We start from the raw sequence: 20,282 nt of genomic DNA, 5'->3' as shown, positions 1-20,282 counted from the left end.
ATTTTAATGGCTTGCATTTTTCACCTTATTGGTGTTGCATGTTATATGGCCTGTGAAATTTTACTGTCTTCCACAGCCTCACCTTTGTAGCAGAGTTTGGATGTTATTCACCTATATTTAAGCTTCTTGCAGCTTCCAGTTAATGACTGTGTTTCACCTGAATATAAAAATGATGATGATAATCACCTGTTTCATGTAATTATTTACTCATAGACCTGACTATACTTCTAAAAAAGCCATGACTTTTGTGCAAGTGTACTAAGAATTATTGTTGCTTTGGAGGCAAAGTGTGGTCACACCAAATATGGATTGGAATTAACTTTGCATGTTAATTATTTAAAAAAATCTATTAATTTTTAAAGCATTCTTATTTTTCATAATTTTCTACACCTCCATAAAACTTTTGCATTGTATGGTACATATTATTTATAGTGTGCGTGTGTATTTATATAACGTTGTATTGCATTGATATGGGTTAATACACAAAACACTTTCTTTCCACCTTTTTTTTTTATCAGCGGACTAAAGGTGCTGTATAGCCTTCATTGTGTTTCTTTTCTTTTCCCCTCTCCCCCTGCTACTCACCTTTTATCTCTAACCTCCTTCTTCGGCCTTTCGCAGCTTACTAACTCTCCTACGCATGAAGACGGAAACTTCCTCAATTTGGTCTTCTCCCGCCTTTGCTCAGTGGATGATTTTACAAACTACCCTCTCCCACTCTCTGACCACAACCTTCTTTCATTCTCTATCAAGAACTGCCATCCCGCTCAGGTCACCCCCACTTTCCACACCTATAGAAATATTCAGGCCATTAACACCCAGAAGCTTATGAAGGACTCGCTGTCATCATTGGCCCCTATCTCCTCCCTCTCATGTCCTGATTCTGCGCTGAAACATTAGGGTATGTGCGGATTCGTTTGCGGATTTTTCCGCGCGGATTCTGAAAAATCCACAGGTAAAACGCCCTGCGTTTTACCTGCCGATTAACTGCGGATTTACTGCGGATTTTGTGTGGAATTCGCCTGCGTTTTTACACTTGCGGATTCCTATTAAGGAATAGGTGTAAAACGCTGTGGAATCCGCACAAAGAATTGACATGCTGGGGAAAATATACCTCGGAGTTTTCCGCAGCATATGCACTGCGGATTTAGTTTTCCGTAGGTTCACGTGGTACTGTAACGTGTGCACATACCCTTATAATGAAACACTGCAAAGTGCCCTGGATGAAGCTGCACCTCCTATACATAGAACAACTCAGCACAGATGGCGACAACCCTGACATACGCTGCAAACATGTTTCCTACAGCGGTGCACCGAATGGCTGTGGACAAAATCCAATCTACCCGAAGATTTCATCCATTATAAGTTTATGCTTAAAATATACAACACTGCCCTTCACATCGCCAAACAAACCTTTTTCAATACTCTAATCACCTCACTATCCAATAACCCAAAATGTCTCTTTGACACTTTTCATTCCCTACTCAACCCAAGAGTGCAGGCCCCAACCACGGATCTCCACGCTGACAGCTTGACCAATTATTTTAAAGAAAAAATTGACCATATCTGACATGAAATGTTCTCCCAATCCCCTTCTACCATGCACTGTCCTCCCTCCCCCACTGCATCCAGCTCACTCTCTGATTTTGAACCAGTCACAGAAAAAGTGATCAGGCTTCTTGCATTTTTTCGCCCTACTACTTGCGCCAGTGACCCTATTCCGTCACATATTGTACAGTCCCTTTCCCCTGCTGTCACCACTCACCTAACAAAAATATTCAACCTCTCTCTTCTGGTATCTTTGCAATACTGTTGATCATCAGCTCCTCCTCACTAAGCTCCGCTCCTGTGGCCTCAAGGACACTATTCTCTCCTGGTTCTCCTCCTATCTCTCTGACCACTCCTTCACTGTATCTTTTGCTGGTTCCTCCTCTCATCTTCCCCTTACTGTTCGGATTCCTCAAGGATCAGTCCTAGGCCCCCTCCTCTTCTCTTTGCATATTGCCCCTACTGGCCAAACAATCAGTAGATTTGGATTCCGGTACCATCTCTATGCTGTTGACACCCAATTATATACCTCCTCTCCTGACATCACACCTGCCTTTTTAGAAAACATGGTCTTACCACTGTCTTCAACATCATGTCCTCCATCTGTATAAAAGTGAACCTGTCAAAGACTGAACTCCTTGTGTTTCCTCCCTCTACTAACCTACCTATGCCTGACATTGCCATTTCCGTGTGTGGTTCTACCATTACTCCCCAGCAACACGCCTGCTGTCTTGGGGTCATACTTGATTCAGAGCTTTCATTCACCCCCCCACATCCAATCACTGGCTCGCTCTTGTCATTTGCTCCTCAAAAACATTTCTAGAATTTGACCCTTTCTTAGATTCGACTCTGCAAAAACTTTTACTGTTTCTCTTATTCATTCTCGCCTGGACTATTGTAATTCTCCACTAACCGGTCTCCCTCTTATCAAACTCTCCCCTCTCCAATCTGTCTTGAAAGCTACAGCCAGGATCATATTCCTCACCAACCGTTACACCGATGCCTCTACCTTGTGCCAGTCATTACACTGGTTACCCATCCACTCCAGAATTCAGTATAAACGTATTACCCTCACCCACAAAGCACTCCATGGCTCAGCACCACCCTACATCTCCTCCCTCATCTCAACCCAACTGTGCCCTCCATTCTGCTAATGACCTGAGGTTAACATCCTCAATAATCAGAACCTCCCACTCCCGGCTCCAAGACTTTTCACGTGCTGTGCCAATTCTTTGGAATGCACTACCCAGGTTAATTTGACTAATCCTCAATACCCTCAGTTTTAAGTGTGCACAAAAAACGCATTTCTTCGGACTGGCCTACCACCTCAACACATTAATCTAACTATCCCTGTGTTGCCCATTCAAAATTTTTACCATAACCAGGTTTCTCGTATCATGTTCTCATACGCTTTATGCATTTAATAGCCCTCTGTGTCTGTACTTTTACATATACTGGCTGATAACCGGTTCATGCAGTATTATATGAACACCCGATTTCCTGCATTATAGCTCGTCTGAACAACGAATGCAAATGTTACCATCCACCTTTCGTGTCTCCCCTATTTCCTCATAGATTGTAAGCTTGCAAGCAGAGCCCTCGTTACTCTTGGTATCTGTTGATCTATGCTTATCTGTTGATCTGTGCTTATTGTTATGCTGTAATGTCTATTGTCTGTCCAAGTCCCCTCTAAAATGTAAGTGCTGCTGAATATGTTGGCGGTATAGAAATAAAATTATTATTATTATTATTATCTGATACAGCTTTTTGTATTTCCTGGTATTGCAACTCACTTCAGATAAATTCTATTCAAGTGAATACCAACTACAGCTGCTGTTCTTGGCAAACATTAAAGGGGACATGGGCTTTCTGTCAACTGAGTAGTGGGAGTTTGACCACCAAATATCTGACCTTGATCGCCTACCCTATGGATAGAAAAATATTTTTAGAATTGTGAGTCCTTGGTTGATACCTTTTAATGGCTAACTGAAAAGATGGTAACAAATTGCAAGCTTTCGAGACTACTCAGGTCTCTTCATCAGGAATAGACTAAAAGAAATTCTGGAGAATTACATACTTATGCACAACACATCACAGAGAAAAAAAACATGGATAAGACAGGTGACATGAAGCAGAATTACCATGAGTGATAAACGGTTCATAAATATTGGACCAGTTCTTAGATGAGGAATATTTTATTGTCCTCTGATTGGGGTCTGGTTCTGTTGTGATGACCCTACATGGTCTGAGGGGCAAATTCCTTAGTTCCTAAGTTGATGTAAAAAGACATAAATCCATGCTACACATTCATTCCTGCACTAAGACTGTCGAAGGTCATCATCAGTTTATATTCCCATATTCTTCTGTCTCTTTGAGATTTGAAGTTACCTTTTAAAGGGAACCTGTCACCCCCAAAATGGCTGGTGAGGTAAGCTCACCGGCATCAGGGGCTTATCTACAGCATTCTGTAATGCTGTAGATAAGCCGCCGATGTTACCTGAAAGAGGAGAAAAAGACGTTAGATTATACTCACCCAGGGGCGGTCCCGCTCTGGTCCGCGTCCGACGGGTGTCTCCGGTCCGCTCCGGCGCCTCCCATCTTCGTTCCATGACGTCCTCTTCGGGTCTTCGCGCCGCGGCTCCGGCGCAGGCGTACTTTGTCTACCCTATTGAGGGCAGAGCAAAGTACTGCATTGCGCAGGCGCCGGGCTTCTCTGACCTTTCCGGCGCCTGCGCACTGCAGTACTTTGCTCTGCCCTCAATAGGGCAGACAAAGTACGCCTGCGCCGGAGCCGCGGCGCGAAGACCCGAAGAGGACGTCATGGAACGAAGATGGGAGGCGCCGGAGCGGACCGGAGACACCCATCAGACGCGGACCAGAGCGGGACCGCCCCTGGGTGAGTATAATCTAACGTCTTTTTCTCCTCTTTCAGGTAACATCGGCGGCTTATCTACAGCATTACAGAATGCTGTAGATAAGCCCCTGATGCCGGTGAGCTTACCTCACCAGCCATTTTGGGGGTGACAGGTGCCCTTTAAAACAAGTAATTTCATGTCCATAATGTTATGAATGGGGAGACAAAAATGTATTGCCACAGGTAGATCCATTCTTTTTTCTCTTATGGTGTGGAGATGAGAATTAATTCTTGTTCTAAGCTTTTGCCCTGTCTCCCCCACATACAGACCCCCAGTTGGACATTTAGTACAAATAATTAGGTACACCACATTAGAAGTGACTTGTAGTCCTGACTGTAGGGACTGATGTGGATTCTGTGGTGAAACTTCAAAATTCAGTCTCACCCACAATTACTTTGAATTTGACAACAAGATCTATCTACAGGAGACTGACACAGCAATGGGAAGTAAAATGGCTCCACAGTATGCAAATCTTTTCATGGCCAAGCTTGAAAGTGACTTTTTGTCCTCGTGTTCCATCAGACCTCTGGTCTACTACCGCTACATTGATGACATCTTAATCATCTGGACGGAGTCTGAGCCACAGCTAAAGACGTTCCATGAACAGTTTAATCAATTTCATCCTACCATCAACTTGACACTCTTCTACTCCTGTACTGAAATTATCTTTTTGGACACCATCATTAAGCTGCAGAACAATAAAATAGAGACATCCCTGTATCAGAAGCCAATCGACCGTCCAACATACCTTAAATGGGACAGTTTCCATCCAAAACACATAAAAAAACTATTGTCTACAGCCAAGCCATCAGATACAATCGTATATGTTCCAACCCAATGGATAGGGATGAACACCTTGGTCACCTCAGAAAGACCTTTTTGAATCAGTGCTACCATCCAAGAACAATTGAAAACCAGATTACAAGAGCCACCAGACTATCAAGGAATCACCTGCTACATTACAAAGCTAAAGAAGAAAATAACCGGGTACCTCTAGTAGTTACCTACAATCCAAATCTGGAGGTGCTAAGGGGAGCCGCACGGAAATTACAACCTTTACTACAAAAAGATGCCCGCTTACAATCCATTTTTCCAGACCCCCCTCTACTGTGTTTTAGGCAGCCCCCAAATCTAAGAAGCATCATTGTCAAAAGCTCCCTGTCCTCTCCAACAGCTGCAGGTACCCTTCCTTGCAATCAGAAAAAATGTAAAACGTGTCCATTTATAATGACCACGGACAAGATAAAGATCCCCAATTCATATCAGGACTACAAGATACCAGGTACTTTCAGCTGCGTCACTTCTAATGTGGTGTACCTAATTATTTGTACTAAATGTCCAACTGGGGGTCTGCATGTGGGGGAGACAGGGCAAAAGCTTAGAACAGAATGAATTCTCATCGCCACACAATAAGAGAAAAAAGAATGGATCTACCTGTGGCAATACATGTCTGTCTCCCTGATCATAACATTATGGACATGAAATTACTTGTATTAAAGGGTAACTTCAAATCTCAAATAGACAGAAGATTATGGGAATATAAGCTGATGACGACCTTTGACAGTCTTAGTGCAGGAATGAATGTGTTGCATGGATTTATTTTTTTTTACATCAACTAAGGAACTAAGGAATTTGCCCCTCAGACCATGTGGGGTCATCACAACAGAACCAGACCCCAATCAGAGGACAATAAAATATTCCTTATCTAAGAACTGGTCCAATATTTATGGACATAACTGTTTATCACTCATGGTAATTCTGCTTCATGTCACCTATCTTATCCATGTTTTTTTTTTCTCTGTGATGTGTTGTGCATAAATATGATTTTCCAGAATTTCTTTTAGTCTTTGCCTGATGAAGAGACCTGAGTAGTCTCAAAAGCTTGCAATTTGTTATCATCTTTTCGGTTAGCCATTAAAAGGTATCAAGCACTGAGGACTCTCAATTCTAAATATTTTTCTATCTACTGGCTAACACGGTACCAAGATATACCGTATATCTTTCCTGTACCCTATGGATAGGCTTTCTGTATTGTAGTCTAGGAAAATCCCTTTATGCGTGGCGCAAAGTGACTTAGAAGGAACCTTTCTTTATTGGTTTTTAGTAACCTATGTCTTCTCATCTTGACAGATTAAGTGCCGGAGGGCCATCAGTAAGTGATAGATTAACAAGGTAATTTATATACATTTTGACTGGTAAGGTTTTACTAACAAGTTTGCTGCATGAGTTTTAAAGAGTAAAACAAATATACTGTAGTCTAAAAGCTTGAACTTTATAGGTTAAGAAATGATTTGCTGACATGCAAATCTTTTTTTTTTTTGTACCGTTAGCTTATTTTTTATTTTTGCTTTTATATGACATGAGTATTTGTGGTTTCCTTAAAAGCACTACAATTAACCCAAATATTTAATATTTAATATATAATATTAATATTTGTAATATATAATATAATTAATATTTAATATATGGGGGGTTTAATTACAAAAAAATAAAGCTTAGACAATATTGGTAACCTATTACTTTCCACTGAATTAAATAGACTGTTAAGCTTAAGTATCATCCCCATCCAAATGTTCTCTTATGCAGTGTTTAGATAGGCCAAAGAACTTGACATAAACACAAAGGTTGGTAGTGTGGTATGCATAGGCTAAAACATAGTAGAGAAGGAAGACGAAGGAATGTCATTTGGAAATGATAGAGCCATTTTTTAAACCAATGTCGCAATTGTTAAGTTTAGGAGTTGTGAAAAGATAACACAAGGTTAGTAGTGATGAGCGAATATTCTCGTTACTCGAGATTGCTCAAGCATGCTCGGGGGTCCACCGAGTATTTTTTAGTCAGATTCCCTAGCAACCAGGCAACCCCCACATGTACTTATGCTGGCTAACAGATGTAAATCATTCCGCTGCGGCAAGAAAAACTAAATCTCCGAGCACTAAAAAATACTCGGAGGACCCCCGAGCGTGCTCGGGAAATCTCAAGTAACGAGTATATTCGCTCATCACTAAAGGTTAGTAAGTCTGTGTGGTGCAACAAAATTGAGAATTATCTCTCCCCCTTCAGGCTTATTGAGCAATTTGGGATGTAATATGAGCTCTTCAGATTTCCAAATGCAGAAGAAAGGTGGTGACACTGCCCATATACAATTTAGCTAAGGTATATTCTGAAACAATACAGAAGTTTAGTCAAAATGTCTAACTTCTTACCAAATATTGAACCCAATACTCTTTCTAATTTTTATAGTGCATCCAATATATTGGAATTGGGTGAGATGTCTTTGTATGGTTTCATAATATAGTTAAATTAACCCCTTCGCGGCCTCCGCCGTACTAGTACGGCGGAGGTCGCATCTTTTCCTTTGATGTGAGCTCCGGCTGTGAGCCCACATCAAAGTTGGGACATGTCAGCTGTTTTGTACACCTGACATGTGCCCGCAATGGCGGCAGGTGAAATCGCGATCCACCCGCCGCTATTAACTAGTTAAATGCCACTGTCAAACGCTGACAGGGCATTTAACAAGCGCTCCCGGCTGTGCAGCCGGAAGTACGCGCATCGCTGACCCCTTCACGTGATCGGGGGTCATCGGTGCATTGGCATAACAACCAGAGGTCTCCTCTATGGTTGTTGATGCCGGATTGCTGTGAGCGCCACCCTGTGGACGGCGCTCATACCAATGCTGCAATTTTACTACATAGGGGCGATCTAAGCATCGCACCTATGTAGCAGAGCCGATCAGGCTATGCCAGCTTCTAGCCGCCCATGGCTATTGAAGCATGGCAAAATTAAAAAAAAAAAAAAAATGTTTAAATCACCCCCCTCTCACCCCATTCAAAATGAAACAATAAAAAAAAAATCAAACCTACACATATTTTCTATCACCACTTTCAAAATCGCCCTATCTATCAATATAAAAAAAGAATTAACCTGATCTCTAAACGGCATAGCACTTTAAAAAATTCAGACCGCCAGAATTATGTTTTTTTGGTCGCCGCGGCGAACAGGTGATCAAAAGAACATATCTGCATCGAAATGGTATTATTAAAAACGTCAGCTCGGCACGCAAAAAATAAGCTATCACCCAACCCCAGATCACAAAAAATGGAGACGCTACGGGTATTGGAAAATTGCACATTTTTTTTTAGCAAAGTTTGGAATTGTTTTTCACCACTTAGATAAAAGAGAACCTAGACATGTTTGGTGTCTACAAACTCGTAATTGAAGTAAAAAGGAAGTCTAGCACTCAACTTCAGCAATAGTAGATAAATTTATTTGTAGCACTTGAAACATTTCAGTCCATAAGGACTTTCATCAGTCACTACAATGTCATAACAAAATAAACAAAATAAGAGGTACAACCAGTACAAAAATAAGGAAGGTATATACAAAAATGACACAAAACGACAATTAAATCCATAGAGCCAATATGAAGAAACAGGTCATCATAAAACATCATATATGAACATACAATCAAGGCAGTGGAAAAGAGGGTAAATAGCTCCGCTCTGTGTCAACTATGGTGGAAGTGAGTGATTATAAATGCCGATATAGCAGAAGACAAAACACGTACCTTGCCAATCCTAGCCAGTAGGTAAGAGTTCGGAAAGGGAAAAAGGAGTATACATGGAGTGTGCCTGACATGGTACAATCACTCACTTCCACCATAGTTGTCACAGAGCGGAGCTATTTGCCCTCTTTTCCACTGCCTTGATTGTGAGTTCAGACTTTTCATTTCAGCCCTGACAATGCCTTTAACATTTTAAAACATTTTTGTAGTGCTTTTCAGATGGCCAAATCCTGATCTAGAACTTGTACTATCTTACAAGATGCTTTATGTTATATACTAAATGTTGTTGTAGAAAAAATGAAATAAGAAAATAGATTTTACATGGTGGATAGCACCGATTGTGGAGTCTGAAGCACAAATGCTCTGAATTTTTAAATACGATAAATGTATCTATAGTACAGACTAAAAGTTTGGACATACCTTCTTATTTAAAGATTTTTCTGTATTTTCAGGACTATGAAAATTGTAAATTCACACTAAAGGCATCAAAACTATGAATTAACACACGTGGAATTATATACTTAACATAAAAGTGTGAAACAGCTGAAAATATGTCTTATATTCTATGTTCTACAAAGTAGCCACTTTTTGCTTTGATGACTGCTTTGCTCACTCTTGGCATTCTCTTATTGAGCTTCAAGACGTAGTCACCGGGAATGGTCTTCCAACAATCTTGAAGGAGTTCCCAGAGATGCTTAGCACTTGTTGGCCCTTTTGCCTTCACTCTGCGGTCCAGCTTACCCCAAACCATCTCGATTGGGTTCAGGACTGGTGACTGTGGAGGCCAGGTCATCTGGCGTAGCACCCCATCACTCTCCTTCCTGGTCAAATCGCCCTTACACAGCCTGGAGGTGTGTTTGGGGTCATTGTCCTGTTGAAAAATAAATGATGGTCCAACTAAGCGCAAACCGGATGGAATAGCATGCTGCTGCAAGATGCTGTAGTAGCCATGCTGGTTCTGTATGCCTTCAATTTTGAATAAATCCCCAACAGTGTCACCAGCAAAGCACCCCCACACCATCACACCACCTCCTCCATGCTTCACGGTGGGAACCAGGCATGTAGAGTCCATCCGTTCACCTTTTCTGCGTCGCACAAAGACACAGTGGTTGGAACCAAAGATCTCAAATTTGGACTCATCAGACCAAAGCACAGATTTCCACTGGTCTAATGTCCACTCCTTGTATTCTTTAGCCCAAACAAGTCTCTTCTGCTTGTTGCCTGTCCTGAGCAGTGGTTTCCTAGCAGCTATTTTACCATGAAGGTCTGCTGTACAAAGTCTCCTCTTAACAGTTGTTGTAGAGATGTGTCTGCTGCTAGAACTCTGTGTGGCATTGACCTGGTTTCTAATCTGAGCTGCTGTTAACCTGCGATTTCTGAGGATGGTGACTCGGATAAACTTATCCTCAGAAGCAGAGGTGACTCTTGGTCTTCCTTTCCTGGGGCGGTCCTCATGTGAGCCAGTTTCTTTGTAGCGCTTCATGGTTTTTGTAACTGCACTTGGGGACACCCTCAAAGTTTTCCCAATTTTTCAGACTGACTGACCTTCATTTATTTAAGTAATGATGGCCACTCGTTTTTCTTTACTTAGCTGCTTTTTTCTTGCCATAATACAAATTCTAACAGTCTATTCAGTAGGACTATCAGCTGTGCATCCACCAGACTTCTGCTCAACACAACTGATGGTCCCAACCCCATTTATAAGGCAAGAAATCCCACTTATTAAACCTGACAGGGTACAGCTGTGAAGTGAAAACCTTTTCCGGTGACTACCTCTTGAAGCTCATCAAGAGATTGCCAAGAGTGTGCAAAGCAGTCATCAAAGCAAAAGGTGGCTACTTTGAAGAACCTAGAATGTAAGACTTATTTTCAGTTGTTTCACACTTTTTTGTTAAGTATATAATTCCACATGTGTTAATTCATAGTTTTGATGCCTTCATTCTGAATTTACAATTTTCATAGTCATGAAAATACAGAAAAATCTTTAAATGAGGTGTGTCCAAACTTTTGGGCCGGACTGTATGTATGCAATTTGAATTCTTGCAGTTGCCACACATGATGCTCCATAATGTATAATGGTCACACAGTGCTCCATACTGTATAATGGCCACACAGTGCTTCATACTGTATAATGGTCATACATAGTGCTCCATACTGTATAACGGCCACACACAGTTCTCCATACTGTATAATGATCCCACATGATGCTCAATACTGTATAATGGCCACACATGATGCTCCATACTGTATAATGACCACACATGATGCTCCATACTGTATAATGGCCATTGGCCACACATGATGCTCCATACTGTATAACGGCCACACATGATGCTCAATACTGTATAATGGCCACACAGTTCTCCATACTGTATAATGATCCCACATGATCCCCCTTACTCCTGTATGCATGGCTCATATTCCCCCCCCCCCTGTATGCATGGCTCATCTCCCTCCCATCCCATATACATGGCTCATATCCCCCCCTCCTGTATGCATGGCTCATATTCCCCCCTGTATGCATGGCTCATATTCCCCCTCCTGTATGCATGGCTCATATTCCCCCCCCCCCTGTATGCATGGCTCATATTCCCCCTCCTGTATGCATGGCTCATACTCCCCCTACTGTATGCATGGCTCATATTCCCCCCTGAATGCATGGCTCATATTCCCCCTCCTGTATGCATGGCTCATATTCTCCCCCTGTATGCATGGCTCATATTCCCCCGGGAATGCATGGCTCATATTCTCCCCCCCCCCCCCGAATGCATGGCTCATATTCTCCCCCCTGTATGCATGGCTCATATTCCCCCCCCCCCGAATGCATGGCTCATATTCCCCCTCCTGTATGCATGGCTCATATTCCCCCCCCCCCCCCGTATGCATGGCTCATATTCCCCCGCGAATGCATGCCTCATATCCCCCCCCCTGTATGCGTGGCTCATATTCCCCCCCCCCCTGAATGCTAGGCTCATATTCTCCCCCCTGTATGCAGGGCTCATATTCCCCCCTGAATGCATGGCTCATATTCCCCCCTGAATGCATGGCTCATATTCCCCCCTGAATGCATAGCTCATATTCCCCCCTGAATGCATGGCTTATCTCTCCACCCCCCCGCTCCCGCTCCTGCTCCCATCTTGCATGGCGCGCCGGCTTATGTCCTCCTTCATCCCCCCGTCCCTCATACTCACCTGTCCCTCATACTCACCTGTCTCACATCGCGCGGCTGCGCCGACATCCCCCTCGCTCTGTCCCGACTCCCGGCACAGCACCTTCTTTCTGCGTGAGCGGTCACGTGATACCGCTCATTAAGGTCATGAGTATGCGCATATTCATGACCTTAATGAGCGGTACCACATGACCGCTCATTCAGGACGAGCTGTGCATGCGGAGACCAGGCATCGCTGGAGCAAGGTGAGGTGAGTATCGTCTTCAAGGAGGGAGAGCGGGCGGGGGGCGGGATCAGAGCGTCCCGTGCTGGACAGCGGGGCGAAGCAACAAAACCGGGACAGTCCCGCACAGTGAGGGACGGTTGGGAGCTATGTATATACATATACATATACATATATATATATATATATATATATATATATATATATATATATATATATATATATATATATATATATATACACACACACACACATATCTATCTTGGCTCACCAATATACAGTATATCCATCCTGGCCCCTTATATATTCATCCTGACTCCCCCTTATATATCCATCCTGGCTCCCCCATATATAACCATCCTGGCTCCCCCACATATATAACCATCCTTGTCCTGCCCCCCCCCCCCCAATAAATCCATCCTGCCCCTCTGTGTGTGTGTGTGTGTGTGTGTATATATATATATATATATATATATATATATATATATATATATATATACACATGGCCAAGGTAAAGAAGGCTGAAAAATGACCACCTTTGAACAAGAAACATAAGATAAAACGTCAAGGGTGGGCCAAGAAATATCTTAAGACTGACTTCTCAAAGGTTTTATGGACTGATGAAATGAGAGTGACTCTTGATGGACCAGATGGATGGGCCTGAGGCTTGATCAGTAAAGGGCATAGATCTCCACTCCGACTCAGATGCCAGCAAGGTGGAGAAGGGGTACTGGTATGTGCTGGTATCATCAAAGATGAACTTGTGGGACCTTTTCGGGTTGAGGATGGAGTGAAGCTCAACTCCCAGACCTACTGTCAGTTTCTGGAAGACAACTTCTTGAAGCAGTGGTACAGGAAGAGGTCGGTATCGTTCAAGAAAAACATGATTTTCATGCAGGACAATGCTCCATCACATGCCTCCAACTACTCCACAGCATGGCTGGCCAGTAAAGGTCTCAAAGAAGAAAAAATAATTACATGACCCCCTTGTTCACCTGATCTGAACCCCATAGAGAACCTGTTGTCCCTCATAAAATGTGAGATCTACAGGGAGGGAAAACAGTCCACCTCTCGGAACAGTGTCTGGGAGGCTGTTTTGGCTGCTGCGCGCAATGTTGGTCGTAAACAGATCAAACAACTGACAGAATCTATGGGTGGAAGGCTGTTGAGTGTCATTATAAAGAAAGGTGGCTATATTGGTCACTAATTATTTTTTGTTTTGTTTTTGCATGTCAGAAATGTTTATTTATAAATTTTGTGCAGTTATATTGGTTTACCTGGTGAAAATAAACAAGCGAGATGAGATTGCATTTGGTTTTTATTAAGTTGCCTAATAATTCTGCACATTCTACAATAGTTACCTGCACACGCAGATATCCTCCTAAGATAGCCAAATCTAAAAAACACCCACTCCAACTTCCAAAAATATTACGCTTTGATATTTGAGTATTTTGGGTTGATTGAGAACATAGTTGTTGATCAATAATAAAAATAATCCTCTGAAATACAACTTGCCTAATAATTCTGCACGCAGTGTATATGTATCTTGGCTCTACCATATATCCATCCTGGACCCCCATATATATGCATCCTAGCTCCATCATATATATCCATCCTGGCTCCACCATATATCCATCCTTGTACTGCTCCCCATATATCCTCCTGGCCCCCCACATATATCCATTCTGGCCCCCCATATATATGCATCCTGTTCTCTTGTCCTGTCCCCCTCCCATAAATCCATCCTGACCCCCCATATATATGCATACTGGACCCCCCATATATATGCATCCTGGTCCCTAGTTCATATATATATATATATATATATATATATATATATATATATATATTAGCTGTTTCCAGCCAGCTAACGCTTGGCACGCTCAGGATTCTCGTGTGGTAATGTGCGGGGATGGAGCCTCGTGTGGTAATGTGTGGGGACGGAGCATCGTGTGGTAATGTGGGGAACGGAGCCTCGTGTGGTAATGTGTGGGGACAGAGCCTCGTGTGATAATGTGTGTGGACAGAGCCTCATGTGGTAATGTGTGTGGACGGAGCCTCGCGTGGTAATGTGGGGGGGACGGAGCCTCGCGTGGTAATGTGGGGGGATGGAGCCTCGCGTGGTAATGTGTGTGGACGGAGCCTCGCGTGGTAATGTGGGGGGACGGAGCCTCGCGTGGTAATGTGGGGGGACGGAGCCTCGCGTGGTAATGTGGGGGGAAGGAGCCTCGCGTGGTAATGTGGGGGGGACGGAGCCTTGTGTGGTAATGTGGGGGGGCGGCATTATGTGTGGTAATGTGGGGGTGGGATTATTTGTGGTAATGTGGTGGGGGGGCGGGATTATGTGTGGTGATGTGGGGGCGGGATTATGTGGTGGGGGAGCGGGATTATGTGGTGATGTGGGGGGGGCGGGATTATGTGTGGTGATGTGGTGGGGGCGGGATTATGTGTGGTGATGTGGTGGGGGGCGGGATTATGTGTGGTGATGTGGTGGGGGGAGGGATTATGTGTGGTGATGTGGGGGGCGGGATTATGTGTGGTGGGGGGCGGGATTATGTGGTGATGTGGTGGGGGGCGGGATTATGTGGTGATGTGGTGGGGGGCGGGATTATGTGTGGTGATGTGGGGGCGGGATTATGTGTAATGATGTGGGGGGCGGGATTATGTGGTGGGGGCGGGATTATGTGTGGTAATGTGGGAGGCGGGATTATGTGTGGTAATGTGGGGGGCGGGATTATGTGTGGTGATGTGGTGGATGGGCGGGATTATGTGTGGTGAGGGGATTATGTGTGGTGATGTGGTGGGGGGAGGAATTATGTGTGGTGGGGGGCAGGATTATGTGTGGTGATGTGGGGGGGCGGGATTATGTGTGGTGATGTGGGGGGGGATTGTGGTGATGTGGGGGGCGGGATTGTGTGGTTATGTGGTGGGGGGCGGGATTATGTGTGGTGATGTGGTGGGGGCGGGATTATGTGGTGGGGGGGCGGGTGTTGTGAATTGACTTTTTGGCTCCCTCTTGTGGTCACTAGTGGTATGACTCTGGGATTGTCATTCTTCAGTTTGGAACTCACCTGGGTCGTTAGTCCAGGGGTGTCGCTATATTAACTTCCTGGATCCTTAGTCCAGTGCCTGGCATCATTGTAATCAGATCCTTCTGTTGCTCCTGTCTGCTGGTCCTGGCTCTTGCAATATTAAGCTAAGTCTTGCTTCTTTGTTTTTTGAGTTATTTGCTTTGCTCCTATTTTTGTCCAGCTTGTACTAAATGTGATTTCTGACCTTGCTGGAAGCTCTAGGGGGCTGGTGTTCTCCCCCCGGCCGTTAGTCGGTTCGGGGGTTCTTGAATATCCAGCGTGGATATTTTAATAGGGTTTTTGCTGACCATATAAGTCATCTTACTATATTCTGCTATTAGCTAGTGGGCCTCTCTTTGCTAAATACCTAGCTCATGCTTATGTTTGTCTTTTCCTCTTACCTCACCGTTATTATTTGTTGGGGGCTTGTATCCAACTTTTGGGGTCTTTTCTCTGGAGGCAAGAAAGGTCTTTCTTTTCCCTTCTAGGGTTAGTTAGTTCTCCTGCTGGCGCGAGACGTCTAGAACCAACGTAGGCACGTTCCCCGGCTGCTTCTATTTGTGGTGCTAGGATTAGATATATGGTCAGCCCAGTTACCACTGCCCTATGAGCTGGTTTTTTGTGTTTGCAGACTTGGTATTATTTCCTGAGACCCTCTGCCATTGGGGTCATAACAGTATGCCAGGCCAACATTGAATGTTTAATGCATTGCAGAAGTGGGATAATAAGAAAGGAAATTCTGAGTTTTTTTTTTTTTTTTTCCTCTCTTCCTCCCCTTTACCTCTGAGTGGCTTGAGCTTGCTGCAGACATGAATATCCAGACCTTGATTACAAGTGTGGACCAGCTTGCTGCTCGTGTGCAAGGCATACAAGATTTTGTTACCAGTAGTCCTATATCTGAACCTAAAATACCTATTCCTGAACTGTTTTCTGGAGACCGATTTAAGTTTAGGAATTTCAGGGATAATTGTAAATTGTTTCTATCTCTGAGACCCCGTTCGTCTGGAGACTCAGCTCAGCAAGTTAAAATTGTTATCTCTTTTTTACAGGGCGACCCTCAGGACTGGGCTTTCTCGCTAGCGCCAGGAGATCCGGCATTGGCAAATATTGATGCGTTTTTTCTGGCGCTCGGATTGCTTTACGAGGAACCCAATCTTGAGGTTCAGGCAGAAAAAGCCTTGCTGGCTATTTCTCAGGGCCAGGATGAAGCTGAAGTGTATTGCCAAAAATTTCGGAAATGGTCCGTGCTTACTCAGTGGAATGAGTGTGCTCTGGCCGCAAACTTCAGAAATGGCCTTTCTGAAGCCATTAAGATTGTGATGGTGGGTTTCTCCATTCCTACAAGTCTGAATGATTCCATGGCGCTGGCTATTCAAATTGACCGGCGTTTGCGGGAGCGCAAAACAGCTAATCCTCTGGTGGTGTTGTCTAAACAAACACCTGATTTGATGCAATGTGATAGAATTCAGACCAGAAATGAGCGGAAAAATCATAGACGTCAGAATGGGTTGTGTTTTTACTGTGGTGATTCTACACATGTTATATCAGCATGCTCTAAACGCCTAACAAGGGTTGTTAGTCCTGTCGCCATTGGTAATTTGCAACCTAAATTTATTTTGTCTGTAACTTTAATTTGCTCATTGTCCTCTTACCCTGTTATGGCGTTTGTGGATTCAGGTGCTGCCCTGAGTCTTATGGATCTGTCATTTGCCAAGCGCTGTGGTTTTGTTCTTGAGCCGTTGGTTAATCCTATCCCTCTGAGGGGGATTGATGCTACGCCATTGGCGGAAAATAAACCGCAGTTTTGGACACAGGTAACCATGTGCATGACTCCTGAACATCGGGAGGTGATTCGTTTTCTTGTTCTGCATAAAATGCATGATTTGGTCGTTTTGGGTTTGCCATGGTTACAGACTCATAATCCAGTCTTAGATTGGAAGGCAATGTCTGTGTCAAGTTGGGGCTGTCAGGGAATTCATGGTGATTCCCCGCCGGTGTCTATTGCTTCCTCTACTCCTTCGGAAGTTCCTGAGTATTTGTCTGATTATCAGGATGTGTTCAGCGAGTCCAGGTCCAGTGTTCTGCCTCCTCATAGGGACTGTGACTGTGCCATAGATTTGATCCCAGGTAGCAAATTTCCTAAGGGAAGACTATTTAATCTGTCTGTACCTGAGCATACCGCCATGCGTTCGTATATCAAGGAATCTCTGGAGAAGGGGCATATCCGTCCTTCCTCTTCCCCTCTTGGTGCGGGATTCTTTTTTGTGGCCAAGAAGGACGGATCTTTGAGACCTTGTATTGACTATCGGCTTTTGAATAAAATCACTGTTAAATTTCAGTATCCTTTGCCTCTGTTGTCAGACTTGTTTGCCCGAATTAAAGGTGCCAAGTGGTTCACCAAGATAGATCTTCGTGGTGCGTACAACCTTGTGCGCATTAAGCGAGGAGATGAATGGAAAACTGCGTTTAATACGCCCGAAGGTCATTTTGAGTACTTGGTGATGCCTTTTGGGCTCTCTAATGCTCCTTCAGTGTTTCAGTCCTTTATGCATGATATTTTCCGGAAGTATCTGGATAGATTTATGATCGTTTATCTGGATGATATTCTGTTTTTTTCTGATGACTGGGACTCGCATGTAGAGCAGGTCAGGATGGTGTTTCAGGTTTTGCGTGAGAATGCTTTATTTGTTAAGGGCTCAAAGTGTCTCTTTGGAGTACAGAAGGTTCCCTTTTTGGGGTTTATTTTTTCCCCTTCTGCAGTGGAGATGGACCCAGTCAAGGTCCGTGCTATTCATGATTGGACTCAACCCACGTCAGTTAAGAGTCTTCAGAAGTTCTTGGGTTTTGCTAACTTCTACCGTCGTTTTATTGCTAATTTTTCTAGCATTGCTAAACCTTTGACGGATATGACCAAGAAAGGTTCTGATGTTGCTAACTGGGCTCCTGCAGCCGTGGAGGCTTTCCAGGAGTTGAAGCGCCGGTTTACTTCGGCGCCTGTTTTGTGCCAGCCTGATGTCTCACTTCCCTTTCAGGTTGAAGTGGATGCTTCTGAGATTGGTGCAGGGGCCGTTTTGTCGCAGAGAGGCCCTGGTTGCTCTGTGATGAGACCTTGTGCCTTTTTCTCGCGGAAGTTTTCGCCTGCTGAGCGGAATTATGATGTTGGCAATCGGGAGTTGTTGGCCATGAAGTGGGCATTTGAGGAGTGGCGTCATTGGCTCGAGGGTGCTAAGCATCGTGTGGTGGTCTTGACTGATCACAAAAATTTGATGTATCTCGAGTCTGCTAAACGCCTGAATCCTAGACAGGCCCGCTGGTCATTATTTTTCTCCCGTTTTGACTTTGTGGTCTCGTATTTACCAGGTTCAAAGAATGTGAAGGCTGATGCTCTTTCAAGGAGCTTTGTGCCTGACTCTCCGGGAGTCGCAGAATCTGTTGGTATTCTTAAAGAGGGAGTTATCTTGTCAGCCATTTCTCCAGATTTGCGACGTGTGTTGCAGAGATTTCAGGCTGGTAGACCTGACTCTTGTCCACCTGACAGACTGTTTGTTCCTGATAAGTGGACCAGCAGAGTCATTTCCGAGGTTCATTCCTCAGTGTTGGCAGGGCATCCGGGAATTTTTGGCACCAGAGATCTGGTGGCTAGGTCCTTTTGGTGGCCTTCCTTGTCACGGGATGTGCGGTCGTTTGTGCAGTCCTGTGGGACTTGTGCTCGAGCTAAGCCTTGCTGTTCGCGTGCCAGCGGGTTGCTCTTGCCCTTGCCTGTCCCGAAGAGGCCTTGGACACACATTTCCATGGATTTCATTTCAGATCTCCCGGTGTCTCAGGGCATGTCTGTCATCTGGGTGGTATGTGATCGCTTTTCTAAGATGGTCCATTTGGTACCTTTGCCTAAGCTGCCTTCCTCTTCCGATCTGGTTCCTGTGTTCTTTCAGAATGTGGTTCGTTTACACGGCATTCCTGAGAATATTGTGTCTGACAGAGGATCCCAGTTTGTTTCCAGGTTCTGGCGATCCTTTTGTGCTAGGATGGGCATTGAGTTGTCGTTTTCGTCTGCCTTTCATCCTCAGACTAATGGACAAACGGAGCGAACTAATCAGACTCTGGAGGCTTATTTGAGGTGTTTTGTTTCTGCGGATCAGGATGATTGGGTGACCTTCTTGCCATTGGCTGAGTTTGCCCTTAATAATCGGGCTAGTTCCGCTACATTGGTTTCGCCATTTTTCTGCAACTCTGGTTTCCATCCTCGTTTTTCCTCGGGACATGTGGAGCCTTCTGACTGTCCTGGGGTAGATTCTGTGGTGGATAGGTTGCAGCAGATCTGGAATCATGTGGTGGACAACTTAAAGTTGTCACAAGAGAAGGCTCAGCGTTTTGCCAACCGCCGCCGCGGTGTGGGTCCCCGACTTCGTGTTGGGGATTTGGTATGGCTGTCTTCTCGATTTGTTCCTATGAAGGTCTCCTCTCCTAAATTTAAGCCTCGCTTCATCGGTCCTTACAAGATATTGGAAATCCTTAATCCTGTGTCCTTTCGCTTGGATCTTCCGGTGTCGTTTGCCATTCACAACGTGTTCCATAGGTCTTTGTTGCGGCGGTACGTTGTACCTGTGGTTCCTTCTGTTGAGCCTCCTGCTCCGGTGTTGGTTGAGGGCGAGTTGGAGTACGTGGTGGAGAAGATCTTGGATTCTCGTCTCTCCAGGCGGAGGCTTCAGTATCTGGTCAAGTGGAAGGGCTATGGTCAGGAGGATAATTCCTGGGTGGTTGCCTCTGATGTGCATGCGGCCGATTTAGTTCG

The 20,282-nt window shown here is 44.4% G+C and overlaps 1 protein-coding gene across 8 annotated transcripts in view; it reads left to right on the top strand.

The window, feature by feature from the left end:
- Positions 1-20,282, top strand: part of DCAF6 (DDB1 and CUL4 associated factor 6) — a 618,531-nt gene that overhangs the window by 431,012 nt on the left and 167,237 nt on the right. For 4 of the 8 annotated variants that reach the window (XM_077295474.1, XM_077295472.1, XM_077295469.1 and 1 more), the window contains one exon: positions 6,594-6,635. The exons of the other annotated variants lie outside the window; for them this stretch is intronic. In XM_077295474.1, the coding sequence (XP_077151589.1) occupies positions 6,594-6,635 (42 nt within the window). The remainder of the gene's footprint in view (positions 1-6,593; positions 6,636-20,282) is intronic. 8 annotated transcript variants of the gene reach the window in all.

This window comes from Ranitomeya variabilis, chromosome 3 (assembly GCF_051348905.1).
Source record: "Ranitomeya variabilis isolate aRanVar5 chromosome 3, aRanVar5.hap1, whole genome shotgun sequence".
Lineage (NCBI taxonomy): Eukaryota > Metazoa > Chordata > Amphibia > Anura > Dendrobatidae > Ranitomeya > Ranitomeya variabilis.
The sequence above is the reverse complement of the archived record's forward strand: the minus strand, read 5'-3'. Positions and strand labels throughout refer to the sequence as shown.